A 15653-nucleotide genomic window follows, 5' to 3' on the forward strand; every position below is an offset into this window, starting at 1 on the left:
TTCTGCTTCTGGCTCTGACTGCACGTGGTGTAACTCTCTGTTGCAAAGGCTGTGCTGGTGCTGCTGCAGCCCCCAGCCTGCTGCCTGGGATGCGGGCACTGCTCCATGCGATTGCCCAGCACGGAGCCGCCACCGCTGCTGCTGTGGCCAGGCAGGGCGAGCAGGCCCAAGCTTGAGGGAAAGGGATTGTTATAGGGGATGACAGATTCCTCTGGAGCTTGTTGCTGTTTGCAGAAAGGAAGCCAAGACATCAGTGCTTAATCTCTTCCAGAAGTCCTCTGCTTTAACCCTTAAGGAGACTCGGGAAAGAAATTGGGGGCTGGTGCAAAGGCTCCTCATGGCTCTGCTGCACATCCTGGTGCAATGCCAGTCCCTTCTGCTGGTGGCAGCTTACGGCAGCAGGATTTCTTGTGTTGCATGGAAGACTGGTGTGCCAAACCAGAGGTGCTCTTGCTGTGTGCTTGTTGCTGTTGTCATTAAAAAATAGCTGGTTAGTCTTCATCTGAGACCTGTTGCAGTGCACCGATGCTGTATGTGTTTCTGACACGGGTGAGGTCAAGGTGTTCCCTCTTCTCACTGGAGACTCCTCCATCCCAGCAGAGATCTTGGCATTACAAAGATGGCTTAAAGATATCCAAGCCCCAAGTGCAGTATGTTTCTGGACACTTTGTGCATACCATCTGATAACTTTCCTCATTACGAGCGTTTGGGTTTTGGTAGGTCATGACCAGGGAGAGCAAAAAGACAATCAGAGGAGCTTTCAACAGCACTTTAGAAAGGCATTTGCTCCAATACCCTAGCAGCTTTGTCAAGACATCCTATGGATATTTGAGAGTGACTATCCCTAAAAACCTGGAAGGTAGACTGCGTGCTCGTGTCCCGTGTGCTGTCAGGCGAGGTGTGTGCGCTGCAGCGAGCGCAGCTGAGCTTGGCAGCAGGCGGGCCCGCGGCCGCTGCCGTGCGGCATTCTTGATGCGTAGCCTGCTGTGACAGATTTCTTCCTGCATGCAACTACGTTTCCAAAACTCTGCTGCTAAGCAACTCGTTCCAAGAGCCTCGTGTTGCTCAAACGCAGCGCCGGCGCAGAGCGGTCTCGGGTGGTTTCCTCCAGCTCTGCTGGCCGCAAGCACAGCGCGAACGTCGGCGTTGTGGGAGCGGGCTCCTTGCAGGCAGGTCTTGTCACCGGCCATGGCAAGGGTCCGGCTGTGTTACTGGTGCACTGCCTGCTTCGGCTCCCACTCGACTGTGAGCACAGCCACAACAGATGAGCAGCAACCGGAAAGTTTGCGCCTGTGCTCTTGCGGGACACTCTTTCTCGGGTGTGATATGTGTTCATAAAGCTGTGCTGACTGGGCGTGGATGGGTGGTTTAGTTTTAGTGACCCTCTGAGGTTAACCAGTGTGGTTTGGGGCAGTTGCAGTTGGCCCAGGGGACTCCACCATGCACCGAGCTGTAACTCAGCACCAGGATTTCTTTCTGTTGTTAGAAGGAGTGAAGTATGCAGAGGGGGAGATCTAATATACACCTTAGGTTTCAGGAAACTGTCAACTTGGTTCACAGCGAGGTTGATGCCGTGTCCTTAGGGCCAGCCGTTTGCAGAGGTGGCCTGACCTTGCTGCTTCTGTGCCTTTGGACAAAAGTTCAGCTACTTAATAAAATAAACAAAGTTTGTGAGTGGAGAGTGATTCAGAAAATAGTTTGAACATGATGCCTGAAGATGGAGGGTAACCTGTACTGAAAGGAGACTGAGGTGGCTGAGGTCTGGATTGACCTCGAGGCTCGGCATGGCTGCAGGTTGGTGGCAGGTCAGGACCAGAAAGGCTGTGTTCACCTCTGCTGGGCAGAGTGACGGGATCTCAGCCTCCTGACAGAGTAGTTGAGCTTACGTGCCCGGGATCTGCCTTTTCATGTTGCATTTGCCTAGCTAACCGCTTTGCATCAATTTAAATGTACCTCCATAAGGTTCTGCACTTGTTTCACTAAGCTCAGTCAAAAACCGGTTTTAATTAGCAAGTGCCGTCTTTGTGTAGTTAGTGCCAAGATGGCTTTGGATTTGCGTGGAGCCCACGGAGGTAGCGCCACAGCCTCTCCGCACATCGGCCAGCTGCTCCACAGCACTGCTCCTTGCTGGATTCTCTTTCCTCTCGCTCCAGCAAACCCAGGCATTGCATTGCCTGGGTAGATCCCCCTTTAATTAACCTGGGGCCACTCCTACCGCGACAAGCAGAGCTGCTTTCCCACTGAACATACACACGATGTGTTTCCACCTGCAGCTCCGGTCGGGTTTGGGCAGACTGTTGCTCACTTGCAGCTGGAGATCTGTGAGCTGACGGCAGCATGCACTGTGTGGGGAGAGCTCAGTCCCTGCTGCAGAAGGACCTTCCTTAGGTCAGAGAATCTAAGGCAGAGACAAGACATAAAGAAGTCAAGGAAGAGCTGTGCTGGGGAGAGGTCCAACATTGCAGGGTAGAGAGGCCCTTACTTGGCTTTCACATGAGCTTTTTCTCCCTTAGACTCAAGCCAACTTTTAAATACACTGCATGTGTAGTCAAGGTACGAAGGAGTTCTGTGAAATCACATAACCACACGTTCAGTGCTATCTGTGGACACATGTAAGTGTCACAGTACAGCCATCACTGTAGGCTGGCATCTGGGGGCCAGTTTGGTTCTTTTCCTTGGCTGGGATAAAGAAATGCTTTTCCATACCACTTCTAATTCATGGTTCTGACTCCTGTGAAGTTCTTAGAGTGGCATCTGTTAAGCATTATAGTAATTTTACAAGACTTCTGAACTAGAACCAAATTGCTGGCGCAAATGTTAGTTGAAGCTGGGGAGCTGGAGGGTTTTTCTTCTCTTGTAAAAGAGAGTGCTAAATGAAAAGATTGAGAGGTCAGTGGTAAAATAAAAACAGTGCTGGGTAACTGTGGTGGGCTTTAGAAGAGACAAGAATTGTGTGAATATCCCATACTTGTGTTGGAATTGGTTACATGTGGCCAGCTATAGTCTGGTTTGCTCTGCCTTCACCTCCATCCAGCATAGCCTCTTGCTGTAGCAGAGGAAGAAAAGGCTGCAGTGTCTGGGTCCAGGAGGCTGAGCATCTGACCAGAACTCAGGAGAGATTCTGGAAACCTCGTCTCTAAGAAGGATCAAGGCTGGAGGTGGTCACGGTGTAGCTTGTAGCTTGGCTGACCTCCCTGGTCACAGCTGGGTCCCCTGAAGCCCAGGTGGGTCCCCGAGCAGCCGTCAGGTTTTGGTGTTATGTAGTGATACGGTACAACCCAGACGTGCCCTTTGTGCAGAGCTGCACCAGCCTGTGCAGAGCTGCACCAGCCTGTGCAGTGCTGCAGCCTGGCCCTCCCTGCTGCCTCTTCCCAGCTCCGGTGTCTGCAAGCTGAGGCGACGCTTCGTGGGTGTCCCTCCTGCAAGCTGAAGAACTTGCACTTGGAGCTACTCTGATTGTCAGGAGGAGGTTCTTTATGAACTGGAATAGTTTGTTTATCTAATTGGCATCTCCACTTAGGTTCCCCTTGCCTTTCTGTGCAATCTTCATGTCCTTCATGCTGTTAGCATGCCTGTGATGGAGCTTCTGTTGGCGCACTCAGCAGCTGCCAAAGGGACATTACTATCTCTTGTCGTTTCCTGCTGCTACCCCATATGGTAAAATGGTGAGGAGAAGCTCTGCAGAACCACACTGTCACTGCCCTGTGGTGCAAAGCGACTGAGGAGTGCAGGGGAAGACAACTCCTGGAAGCCAGTTGTAGCCATGCACTGCAGCTTGCTCCTCTCTCACAGGAGACGAGCTCTCGCTGGCTGTGGCTGAACGTGCCAGAGCACGTCTTTGGGAATGGGAAAAGGCGGGGCTTGCAATTGGGGTTGTCACAGGTGGAAGCTCGTGCTGTGGGGCAGAGTTTCTCAGGAAGGGGCATTCCCCTCTCGGGTGGGTTTGACGGTTTCTTTTTGAGAGGGGAAGCTGTAGCTGCCAGTGTCGTGTTCATCTGAGACCGGAAAATGTGGAACTGGAGTTCTGGCTGTCAGCACAGGCGAGGGCCGGGCTCCAAGCACGTGTTGCACACGAGTCTTCTCTGGCCCCTGCAGTTCCCACCACGTTTTTAGGCTGTTGTACTTGCACTGAAGGATGAGATTTCTCACCTGGGTTTAGCTGGTATGCGGAGCTCTGGACCTGAATGTGCATTTTGTGCTTCTGTCATTGAAATCCGGGTTCTGCTCCCCTGGGGACGAGGAGAGGTCATAGCAGAGCTCAGCGTTCACACAAGCAGGGCATTAACATCGCAGCAGGACGAGAGGATTTGGACATATTGACTTCTCTGTAAGCACCATCAGTATTTTCTTCGCTTTGGGCAGGACACAAGTCACAGCATTGATTCTGCAGAGGGATGTGGACAAGGTGAGAACTTCCTTCCTGAGCAAAGCAGCTTTTCTGTACGCATCTTGGTCCACAGTTTCCTGCCTTCACTTGCTGACACCTCCAAAAGCCACTGCTTTTGCTGCAGAATGGCCTAGTTTTCTCTGCCACATCACTTTTAGTTAGGTGGACTCTGCCAGGTAGTGGATTCTGAGGAGGAGCCACCTCTGTTTTGCCCATGAGCTTGTCGTGAGAAGTCTCGCTGGTTCAGTAGCAAGCTATTGTCTGGGTATCCCCAGTGTCACCTAGAATGCATCTATTCTCATTGAGCATTTTCTTAGAAGCACAGATTGCCTATTTGTGTCTAGAGAAATGGCTCCGAGTGACCCTGTGCACACAAGCAGGCTTGTGGTGACAGCTTGCCTAAAACCCTCATACGGCAGCGCAGCGTTTCCGCCTGCAAGCAGAACTCCCGCAAAGGGCCAGGGCCCACAGCAGCCCAGGGTTCAGTGTTGGTTTTTCTCACAACCATGTGTCCATATGCCAGCTCAAGCGCCTCTACATGCAGCCAGTATGCAGATCAGCTTCTGTATGTAGTGGCTCGTCTGGTCTGCTGAGCTCTGCCGCCGCGACAGCTCTCAGGCGGGATAAGGCAGTGGCGGGGCCCGATCGCCGGCACGGGATACGTGGTGATGGGACAGCTCAGCTGCAGAGGGTGAGCGGTTGAGCTTCAGCCCTTGGTAGGTGTCTTGCAGCAACAGAGGGCTCAGCATCTGTGGTGCAGCAAGAGCAGGCGTGGGGGATGCTGTATGTGACCCAGAAATCTGTCCGTGTCCGAGGCTTCCTGAGCTGTGCTGGGCTGGCACTGCTGTGCTCTGCCGTCGCCATTGACTTTTCTCTTTTGATTTTCCTTCTTTTTTTTCCTTTTCTTTTTCCCCTTAATTCTGTCTTAATTCTGGTCTCTGCTACTGGAGTTCTCCTGAAAGTCTCGTGCGGCTTTGGTATCTGCTTACAGGAGTGATTTGTACCCCTCCAGCAGCTGCTTAATCCAAATAGGCCGTGTTCTTGAACTTCCCAAGCGTTTCTGGCAGGCAGGAGCAGCTGGAAGGAGAAGTTCTTCTCTGTCCATTCCTCTGACAGCTCACGTGGTCAGCCCAGCAAGGCTCGGGCTCTAGCAGAGGGGAAGGAGAGGGCTTCTTAGCTGACATGACCTGCCTGTGTAGAAGGAATTGAGGTGCCCATCCCTGTCTTTAGAGTGGCCTCCTCCAGATGTGCTCATCAGTGTGCAGAGTGGTGCTGGGGGCAGCTTCCTGTGAGCTGGGCTCTGCCCTGTTCCCTTGCAGCAACACGGCACCTGGGGCCGATGGATGTGTTTGACTACAGCAGAATGCATCCAGCCACTCGGTATCGAGGCTTCTCCAGGAGGAGTTTGGAGCAGGAGGAGGACTCGGCAGGATTGTAGGAGACGTGTTTCTCCTCACTAAAGATGCTGCTTTCTGTGGATGTGTCGGTGCCGCCTGCCTCTCGCTTCAGCGAGGAGCTCGGTTACTGACTTCTGGGAACGCTCCCTGGCACAGTTCCGCCGTTACCGTGATCACTGGTCACACCAGTCACGTGGGCACCTTCCCAGAGCGGTGGGCTTCTTCCTGGGTTTTAGCTGAGGCTGCTGTAGAAACAGCTGAACTGAAATTGAAAAGGTGATTTCTGTATGGAACGATCAGCCATGCAGCAAATCTTAATTATAGTTCAATTATAGTTACAATTAGATCTAAGCAGACGTGTGGCACGGAGAAAGAGATGTTAGCCCAGGACAGGGGCTGCAGCTGTTTTCCTTTATTTGCTGCACAGGAGAAAAAGGAAACATTCCCTGTTTGATCGCTCCTGAAAACAAACTGTCTGCTCCTACCTTTTCCTCTCTCTTTGGTAGTTCCTGAGAAGCTGGAGCAGGGAAGAGCAGGGTGGCTGTCCTGTCCCTGCCTCCCTGCTGCAACTCTGCCTGGGTACCCTGCACCCCGTTCCCCCCAGCCGGTGGGGTGGGTGGACTCAAGGAAGTCCGAGTGGATATTGACCACGCTTCATGGACAGACAGGTTGTTGTTAGAGGTTGTAATTCCTGTGAGTGTGTGGTAGGTGCCACAGCTGTAGGGTTTCCCTTCGGCTGCAGGGGGAAGCCCATTCCCTGTGCTTCCTTGGTGCTTTTTCCTGGGGTGAGATGGTTTTGTGACTGCAACAGCAAGTTCCTGCTAGCAGGAAGAACTGCTGCCAGAAGCTGCAAGCATGGCTGCATAACCTGCAGCAGCAGCTCAGGGGCTGGAGCAAACCCAGAAGGATGAGGAGTCAGGCAGGGTGAGCTTTCCCAGAGGAAGGGAAGTGTGTGCAGGATCCACTGTGGCCGTTTCCCTGCGACCGAGCGTGCGGTGAAGTGGATCTGGCTGGTGTGACCAGAGGACTTCAGCCAGTCTGTTTTCTGTTGAAATCCTGAATCATCTTTCAAGGGAAAGGGGAATATTAGCCAGCTGGGAAATGCAGGAATGGAGAATCCAACTTGGTGTGTTCTGGAGAGCCTTTAAACCACTCCTCCCCTCTGGAAAAAAAAAAGCAGTTGTGCAAAAGAAGGCGAGTGAAGTGCTTCTGCAGAGGCCTGGAGAAACATGAGCCCTCCGCCCTGAAATTCCCTGCGCCTGCCCTCTGCGGCGGGCGCGTGGGGGATTTCCTACTGCCACCCGCACATCGGCAGGAGGAAGCCCTGAATTTCCTGCAACCGGAGCACAAGGTGCTTTCCCCACGCTTTTCCAGGAGCCTTTGCCCCCTGTGTAACATCAGTTGCTGGAGGCATTGGAATGGAATGAGAACCCTTCGGTGAGGCCAGGTCTCTGCTTTGAGGATGGATTTGCTCGAGGGCCACCTCTTTGGCCAAACTCAGAGTAAGGTCGTTTGCAGGAAGACATCTTCTGACTGTTGTGTTTGTTCCTTTGGTGCAGGCTCAGGCATTGTGTGTCTTGCAGGTGTGGAGGTTCAGGGCACTGTGGATGCCAAGCCTGCCGAGCCAGGTGACGAGTGTGGGGCAGGCGAGACGGCAGCCTGGTTCTCCCAGCCCTGCATTATCACAGGGAAAGCCAGAGTCATTCGGTTCTGTTTGGCCAGGCCCAAGTGACCAAGTTGTGTTCAACCAGATACTCTACATACCTTGGACTTGGCAAAGAATGTCGATTCAGACCATGTAATTAAGCTGGGAAATGAGATTTCCTTAGAGCAGGTACAGAGCTGGGAGTGGAGTAAGGAGCTGAGGAATCCTCCACACCTGTGCATTTTAACTTACCTATTTCTGCCTGAAGGTAACTCGTGTCTCTTGGTAGACACCTTGACTTCACTCTCTGAGGAAGCTTCTCTTAGTTTTTTACATATCTACATGTGCTTAAGCTTCACCAAAGCTGGTTCTTGCAGGGAAGATCCTTGGTGACGAGCATGCAGTGAGTGCCTCCCAGCCTCGCTCTGCTTCTCTTAACTTTTCCAGTCCACTCCTGAGCATTGTCCTTGAAACTCTGCGACGCAGATCTACTGAAGCCATCCCCAGTGACAAATGGGCTCCTGGCCTATCTGCTGCAGGGCAGAGGGTGAGCTGCAGCCCGGGACACTGCCAGCCTAGGACAGGGCAGCAGCAGCCCGTCACCCCATTAATCACCGCCCGTTAGTGCTTGGCAGCCTCACGGAGTGGGGTCTGATCCGGGCGTTTCACCTTGTGTCTCGCCTCGAGCCCTGCTCCTGCCAGCAGCTCTTGGTGCCAAGTGCTAGACCTGGCAGCCTTTCAGCTCCTGCTGTAGGAAGCATGCTCCGTGACTTAGAAGTCTGGAATCGTTCCTGTGCTCTGAATTAAAGGTCTCAAACGAAAGAAACAGCTTATTGTACTCAGTGCCTTTTCGGGATCCTGCAGTGTTCTGCTTCCATGCAGGGCAGTCATTCCCCTGGCAGGGATTTTAGCAGAGCATAGGCAGCTAATCTTCATGTGCTTCAGGTCATTCTCTGAAGATCCTGGGTTTTGTTTGTTTCTCTCCAAGCAGCCCTGTGCCAGTAAGAGCATCATTTAGCATTGCCTGTGGGGTTTGCTGCTGGAGTGGCACGTGTTCAGGTCACGGCCCATGGTGGTGGTTGGTCTGTAGACATGGCACACCTTTGCCCGTCCCTCGTGTCTCTCCTCAGCCCCAGTGAGCACTGGGGTTTGTCTCAAGCCAGGCATTTCTGTCACTGGGCTCCGGGCTCCTGCAGCAGATCTTTCTGGTTGTGCCCCAGCAGCGTTTCTTCCCGCAGCGCTGCTTTGCATGCCCTTCCCCACGCCTTTGCATGATTCTGCAGTCTTCCTCGACTGAAGTTTGGGAAATTATGCCGTAGCAAAGCAGCCAGGAGAAGATTTGTAGAAGTGGTTCTTTTCCCAGGGAGAGTGCCACTTCTGAGCGAGAAAACCTGCTGGTGGATGGTAATTCAGCCCACGAACCTGGAACGGGGCTGGAATGCTGGAGCTGCGCGCTCACACTGACGTCTCTTGGTGGGGAGGAAGGCACTTAGGAGCTCAAGGCAAAGCTGGGTGGTGAGCTCGAGGAAGCTGGTTCTTTCAAGCAGTTGGGTCAATAACCTCTCTTCTGTTTTCCCCTTCTGCTAGGTTGCTATAAAGATCATTGATAAGACACAACTGGATGAAGAGAACCTGAAGAAGATATTTAGAGAAGTTCAGATCATGAAGATGCTTTGCCACCCACATATCATCAGGTTATACCAGGTAGGAGCTCTGTGCAGCGGGTTCCCCATGCCACTGCACCACAGCTTTACGCTGTGCAGAGGTGCTTTCTCTAGACTTACGCTTCCGGTTCTGCTATGGACAATACTGGGAAGGTCCCAGATGTTCTCGAGGTCTTGGAGTGACTTGATTAGAGGGGTGGCAGGGGAGAGCGTGGGCAATCCTTTTGTGTGCTGGGCCATCACTCTTCCGCCGTGGCCTTTCTCAGAGAAAGAATCAGGGTTGGTTGTCGTGTTCCTTTCTGCATATGGTAGTGTCCTTATGTGTCGCTTTTCTGTCCTCGTGCGCAGGTGATGGAGACGGAGAGGATGATTTATCTAGTGACAGAGTATGCGAGCGGAGGGGAGATATTTGGTAAGTACATTGATTACATTCTTTAATCAGATAATGCACTTGGTCACCTACAGTAACCTGAAAATAGCTGCCACGCTCTCTTGTTTCAGCTGAGAGATGCCCTTTCAGCCTGAAAACTTTCCGTTGATGAGGGGAAGAAAGAAATAAAGGATCGCAACTTGATGGAAAAATAATTCCCATAACCTCTGTTTCTCCTTTGGGTCTCATTCACAGGCGGTGCCTCTCCTCTCTTAGGCTGACTTGGAGATTAAGGTGTTGGCAATAGTCCTCCAGCTGGGCTTTAAGGTGTTGCTGGATGCTTTGCTGCCCAGCGAGCCGGGTGACAGTTGGTGGCGATAGCAGGAATGTTGGTGTTTGTCGGTGGCTTTCGAAGAAATGGGCAGTTCTGGAGGATATTGGTTTCAAAAACATGTATTTTCTTCCCCTTTTGATATCTGATGTTACCTTAGCGTGCTTTTTAACCTGCATTGTCTGCTAAGAGTGGTTTGGCTGAGTATCCTTGACCACAGAAGCTATTCTTTAAAGCAAAAGTGGTGTCTGTGCAGCACAAGTGTATTACTTCATTTGCTGTTTTGCCACCACCAATAAGAAACCTTGTGGAAACAGACATTTACTTACACACTACAACCTTGTGCCAGGTGACTGAGTTACAGTTTTGCCAGGTTGGTCTTTACTGACTTGGCCAACAGGAGCCTCAGTAAGGAGAAATCCTTGGTGCTCACGTCTGCTTCCACGCAGTGTCCTTGCGAGGACACACACACGGCCTGTCAGCTACGTGGAAGTTCCTTTTTGTCCCCTTAGGTGCTTGCAGGAGACTCACTGCTGATGTCAGAGCCTCTCACTTTGCTGGGGGAGGGGCTGGGTTTGTAGTAAAAGATGAAGCTCTTAGGGAAGCAAGGGAGGCCCCAAAGGCAGGAAAAGGGGACAACTTGAGCTGGAAGACGCTAGTTTCCAGTAACATAATCTAACAGCAGTCCCTTTGTGGACGGTTCTCTTCCCTTGCCTGTGCCTTTGGATTTCTTCTCGGGGAAGGTGACGGCTGAAGCAAGAAGCGAGTAGCAGCCGATGTTTGGAAAGCACAGAATGCCTGGGGAAAGGCCTGACCTCCTCCAGCTGAGCCTTCCAGTTGTTTCCTCGGACACAAATCGTGGTGCAGGATGCTCGTGGTGCAGGATGCTTGGCAGTTAGAAGGGTGCTGAAATTCCTCTTCCATTGTGTACTACTTACAGCAAAGTCACCTCAATGTGTACTGGAGTTCGCTCGTGTGTGCGCCCCCAGGAAAAGTATAAATCACTTCTTACTTCTTCCCCTTCTTCTGTTGAATTTGGCAGAGATGGGCTCATCTTTTTCTAAATGCAGAACTATGTGCAAGCTCATATGCAAGCTTGGAATGAGTTCTCTGGGTTACAAAAATAGCCTTCTGCACGAGCCGAAGTGAAAATCTAATTGCTTTCTGCAGTGTTTTCTGCTGTAGTACATTCAGCTCATTAGCATGGCTAATTTCCATGACACTGCCCGGCTTTTTCTGCTCCTGGGTAGCTGGGAGCACGCGGTGATGTAACAGCCAGGCTTCTTTTGGGAGCCAGGGCAGGAGGCCACGGCCCTGCTAGGCGGCCAGGAGCATTTGCAGGCGCGGCACGAGGCCCCGCGCGCTCCCGGCGTCGGAGTGGAGGGGGCGAAGCTCCACTCTCAGCCTTCTGTAATGAGAGCTTCCTGAGGAGCCACGAAGACTTTGTTCTGCCAGCGGAAGCAATTTACGGGGAGGAAGCGGCGGCCCGCTTTGGGAAGGTTTCCTTGCAGTCCTTAGCGGCTCCAGTGCTGCAGAGTCACGTCCTCATGGCGCCGTGGGAACGCCTCCGGCTCTGCCGGGGTCCCGCAGCGGGAGGGAACTAGAGGCTACCTGTTGCTCAGGATAAAACGTTGCTTGCACATTGCTTTAGCTCCCCACCCATCCCTCTTACGGTGAGACCTCTTGTAGGAAGTGCTGGGGGAGCTGCATTGGGTGCGCAGGGACAGGGCAGCCGCCGGCACCGTGTTACCAGGCACCGGGGGAATCCTCGCTGTTAAATGTGCCTCTGCTCAGTCTTAGATGTCTTTTTCTTGATCATGTCCTGACATCTGCATGATGTGGGTTTCAAGGAGCGTGGTGCTCCTTGAAATGTTGTGGGTGCTGAAGGCTTGGTGTGAGGCCAAGTGCCTCTCAGAGCCTGAGTTACAGTGCCGGGCTCTGGTGAACTGCAAGACTTTGTTAGAAGCAAATCCAAGTTCTTTCCCTCGATGCTTTAAAAGGACTCTCAAAGACTTGAACTTTACTGTCCAGTCGTAACTATCCCATGTGTTGGAATCTGTAGCTGAGGGAATGGTAGTTTCCCTGTGGCCACGGCTTCAGTCGGTCAGGCCCTGGTCCCTCGCTGGCCTTTCCTTGGTCAGCACCTGGGAGGCCTTTGCAACGTGTTTATCTGAACTTCCAGTAAGGGGCCACCGGCTCGTTCCGTGGCCAAGCCGTGCCGTAAGCGCCGTGGATTCGGCCCTTCCTGGAAGCGCTGTGGTAGCGGCCCTTGCGTGGCGGCGCTGGGGCCTCGGGATGAGGCTGGCTGTTGCTGTGGGCTTAAGCAGCAAAATGTAAACTGTTATTTTTGTCCCTGTGCGTGTTTGGCATGTGGTTGGGTTTGACATTACGAACAAATGAGTGTCTCCTTTTAAACATAGGGTGCTCTTTGTTCCAGGTCCCTCGAGTGCCCTTTTTTTGAGGTCAAGCGGAACGTAGTCCAAAAGCCTGTTTTGATTTCAGCTGCTTACTCTGAATCCTGTAAATGATCTGCAGTCCTTATTGACAAGAACATGGGTACTTGCTTGACGAATGAGGATTCTCAGAAGAGGTGACAATGTCCTCACCTGGGTAACGTGGTGAACCTGGGTAACGTGGTGAGCGAGTTCCCTGTCTCTGCCCTGCCTCCCATCCCCTGCCCACTCGCCCTGAGCTCCCTGAGCAGGAGCTGGACGAGGCGTTGAACGCTGTGGGGCCACTCTGCAGAAGGTCAGGTCAGGCTGCCTCTGGGATCTCCAGAGGTGCTGGGAACGGCGCTTCAGCTGCCACAGGGATGAGACGGGAAGCTCGAGCAGCGGTTGCTTTCCAGACAAAGCAGTTGAGAAGCACAAGGGGTCTGTCTGGAGGCAGACGGTGGGAACTGGTGCAGCAGTCCCATCTCTTACCCAGAAGAGGCTTTTTCTTTGGTGTAGAGTTTTGCTGTGTTTTTTCACGTAGAGGGCAGCAGCAGGGGCTTCCTATCAGTACCTCTGTACAGCGACTGATGCTTTTAAGGGCTGTGAAATGAAATCATGCATTCCTTCCTCTCTGGAAAACACTCCAAGGAGCAGCGCCGTGTGCCTGCAGCTCCCGAAGCGCACGGGCGCATGTAGAGCCTGGGCCTGCCGCGCTGCAGAGCGGCGTGTCGGCTCCCAGCTGGACACTCAGGTCATCTCCGTAACCTCCCGTTCCATGGGAGCTTCGTGCACACTAAGCTTGCAATGGTTAATTTTGGCACACAGTTGCCCTGGGTGGTATGTGAAGCATTCTGTAGCTTCATTGTTTCTGCCCTTCCTCTGGAGCTTATGCAGAAATGTCAGCGGTCTCCAAGCGCTGTGCCTACGTGCGGAGCTTGGGGACCGGCCTCCGCTCACGTTTCTTCATGAAAGGGGAAATTTTACACCTAACCTAAAAGGATTTATTTCACTGCCAAAGCAGGACTAAGGAGTGAAAGGGTCAGGAGAGCGTTTTCCTGCGGGGGCGGGTGCGTGGCAGGGCAGCCCCTGAGAGCAGGGCCCTGCAAAGCGCACAGGCCCGAGTGGCGTGAGGCGCGGGGAGCAGCTCAACCAGGCTCGGGCAAAAATAGGCTCAGGAGAGCCTTGTAGCAAGGGACCTGCAGCAGCAGCTGGGTTCCACGTCTTACCTGCAGGAGAATCCCTTAAATGCGTTCAAAACCCTCCTGAGGCTGGCGGCTCACACTCGGTTTGACGAGCTCCTGCTCTATCTGCAGGCTGCGCTCCCAAATGCTGGCAGAGGAAAAGACGTGGATGACCTTGACTCGTTTAGGAGCTGAGCTACTATCTGTTGATCGGTGGTAATGCTTAAATTGGAGCAAGCCCTTGCCTAACTCTGCTTGTCAGTCCCCCAAGTCTGTGCACAATTTATGACCGTGCAGACGACTCCATGAAATACGACAGGGCTACTTGAGAATGTAGATGCTGCTTTTGCTAGAGAGCAGCTTGAGGCTCCCACTGCAATTGGTGAGGGATCCCCTTCCCTGGCACTGCTTCATGTTCGCTCCTGGAGGGAGCAAGTTGATCCAGTGGAGAAAAGCTTAATTGACAAGTTGTCCGGAAAACAGCTTCACTCAGTTGCACAACACAAGCAGTCCAACGTGGAGAAGTAGGTTGCTGTGCAGTCGGGAGCCAGCAGAAAGGCTTTGATGGAGCTTGGTAATTAGTATTTACTGCAAGTCAATTATGTCACAGGTATTTTAATTAATGGGTAACTGGGAAAAATACAACCACCCGATGAGAAACCTTCAGAAGTGATTTATGTGGATTATTTGCAAGAGCAGATCTCTCTGTTGAGCTCTCCTGTTTAATGGAGTTTACGGTGTCAAATGAATCATTTCAGCCAGACGTTTTCTGAGGCCAACTTGATGGCCCAGCTGAGAAATAATGGCCTCTTGACACAGGCAAGGAGACCAGCCCCTGGGGCTCGGCTCACACCTCTGCTAACTGGAGCAGTGGCCCGTGCTGGAGGGGAAGGGGCTCACGAAAGCCTGTCCAAAGCCTTTCCCACCAGCTGGGGCAACTGAGGAGCCGTCCTGGCCCTTGGGTGGGTCAGGCCCTCTGGTTACTGGGGGCTCTGCAAAGCAGTTCTGGGATTTCCCCTGGCTTCCCTTGTCACTGCCCTCGGCTCCGTCACCTTGCAAACTGCTTTTCCTACCCACGTCTCGTACCACGCTACATCAGCTTTAGCTGCACTTGCTTGTAGGGCAGAGGGGTGTTAGGAAAGGCTAATAACTGTGTTTCATCATTCAGCTGCCACTTACTTTGACTTTTACACTTTCCTGGCTGAGCTTTGGTGCTTTCAGGGGGAAACTTTTTCTCCTCCTCTCTCTGCCAGCTCCACTGCCTGGCTCCTGCCTGGCCCTCCCCGCTAGCCATGAGTGGCTTCTGTAAGTGTGGCACTCACAGGTTTGGAGTGGATGGATTTAAGCTGGATTGCTGCCGTGTGCCTGCCTCTGTGAGACTTTTCGTGTCCATGTGTGCAGTGCTGGCTTCCAAGGAAAGCCTAGCTGGCAAGAAACACTGCCTTTGAGCCAGGGGATACATATTCAACGAGGTATCCGGGAGCACTCAGACTTCCACCGTAGGGGCAGAATGAGGTGCATCGTTGGATATTGCAAGTCTGGTTTTGCACCAAAGCAGTGGCCAGTGCCTGGGACTGGTTACGAGTGTGGGGCAGCCCTGCCTGTATTGGGAAGTGTCTGCACTGCCTCGTTCTGTGGCAGCGGGCTGGTGCCTGCTGCATTCCCCATTTCCCAGCGGGTGAGGAGCCCCTGCCTAGCTACTAAATAACCTGTTTGTTGTTCCCTTCATGCCCTGCAGATCACTTGGTGGCCCACGGACGGATGGCTGAGAAGGAAGCCCGGAGAAAGTTCAAGCAAATAGTGGCCGCCGTCAACTTCTGTCACTGTCGGAATATAGTCCACAGAGATCTGAAGGCAGAAAATCTGCTTCTGGATGCCAACCTTAACATCAAAATAGCAGGTGAGCTAGGAGCAGCAGTGTGGGAGGAAGGCAGCTGCTTTCAGAAGTTAATAAATGGAGGCATTGCCTGCTTCCAGGTATTCAGAAAGAAGGAAGCACAGTGCAGCGAAAGGAAGCTTTGGATTTCTGTGTGGCCCACTGCCCAGAGCTGAAACTGCCAGGCTGTAGCTGGGGGATTTGTGCCTCCCTTCGAGCAGTGCAAAATAAAAGAACTATGAAACAAAGCTGATTTGGCTTTGTGGGCATATATGTGGCTATAGGTACTGCAGCAATGCACGGGGTGAGACTGGGAGTAAACCTGCACCTTCTTTGCAGTCCTGCTGCCAGTTTAGCACTAGTCTGA

General features: G+C 52.7%; 1 protein-coding gene across 4 annotated transcripts in view; it reads left to right on the forward strand.

Annotated features, from left to right (window-relative positions):
* SIK3 (SIK family kinase 3) overlaps positions 1–15653 on the forward strand; it is a 62892-nt gene that overhangs the window by 23543 nt on the left and 23696 nt on the right. For all 4 annotated transcript variants that reach the window (XM_062013990.1, XM_062013991.1, XM_062013989.1 and 1 more), the window contains exons 2-4: positions 9017–9133; positions 9442–9505; positions 15149–15310. In XM_062013990.1, coding sequence (XP_061869974.1) covers positions 9092–9133; positions 9442–9505; positions 15149–15310 — 268 coding nt within the window. In that variant the 5' untranslated portion in view covers positions 9017–9091. The remainder of the gene's footprint in view (positions 1–9016; positions 9134–9441; positions 9506–15148; positions 15311–15653) is intronic.

This window comes from Colius striatus, chromosome 23, assembly GCF_028858725.1.
Source record: "Colius striatus isolate bColStr4 chromosome 23, bColStr4.1.hap1, whole genome shotgun sequence".
NCBI lineage: Eukaryota > Metazoa > Chordata > Aves > Coliiformes > Coliidae > Colius > Colius striatus.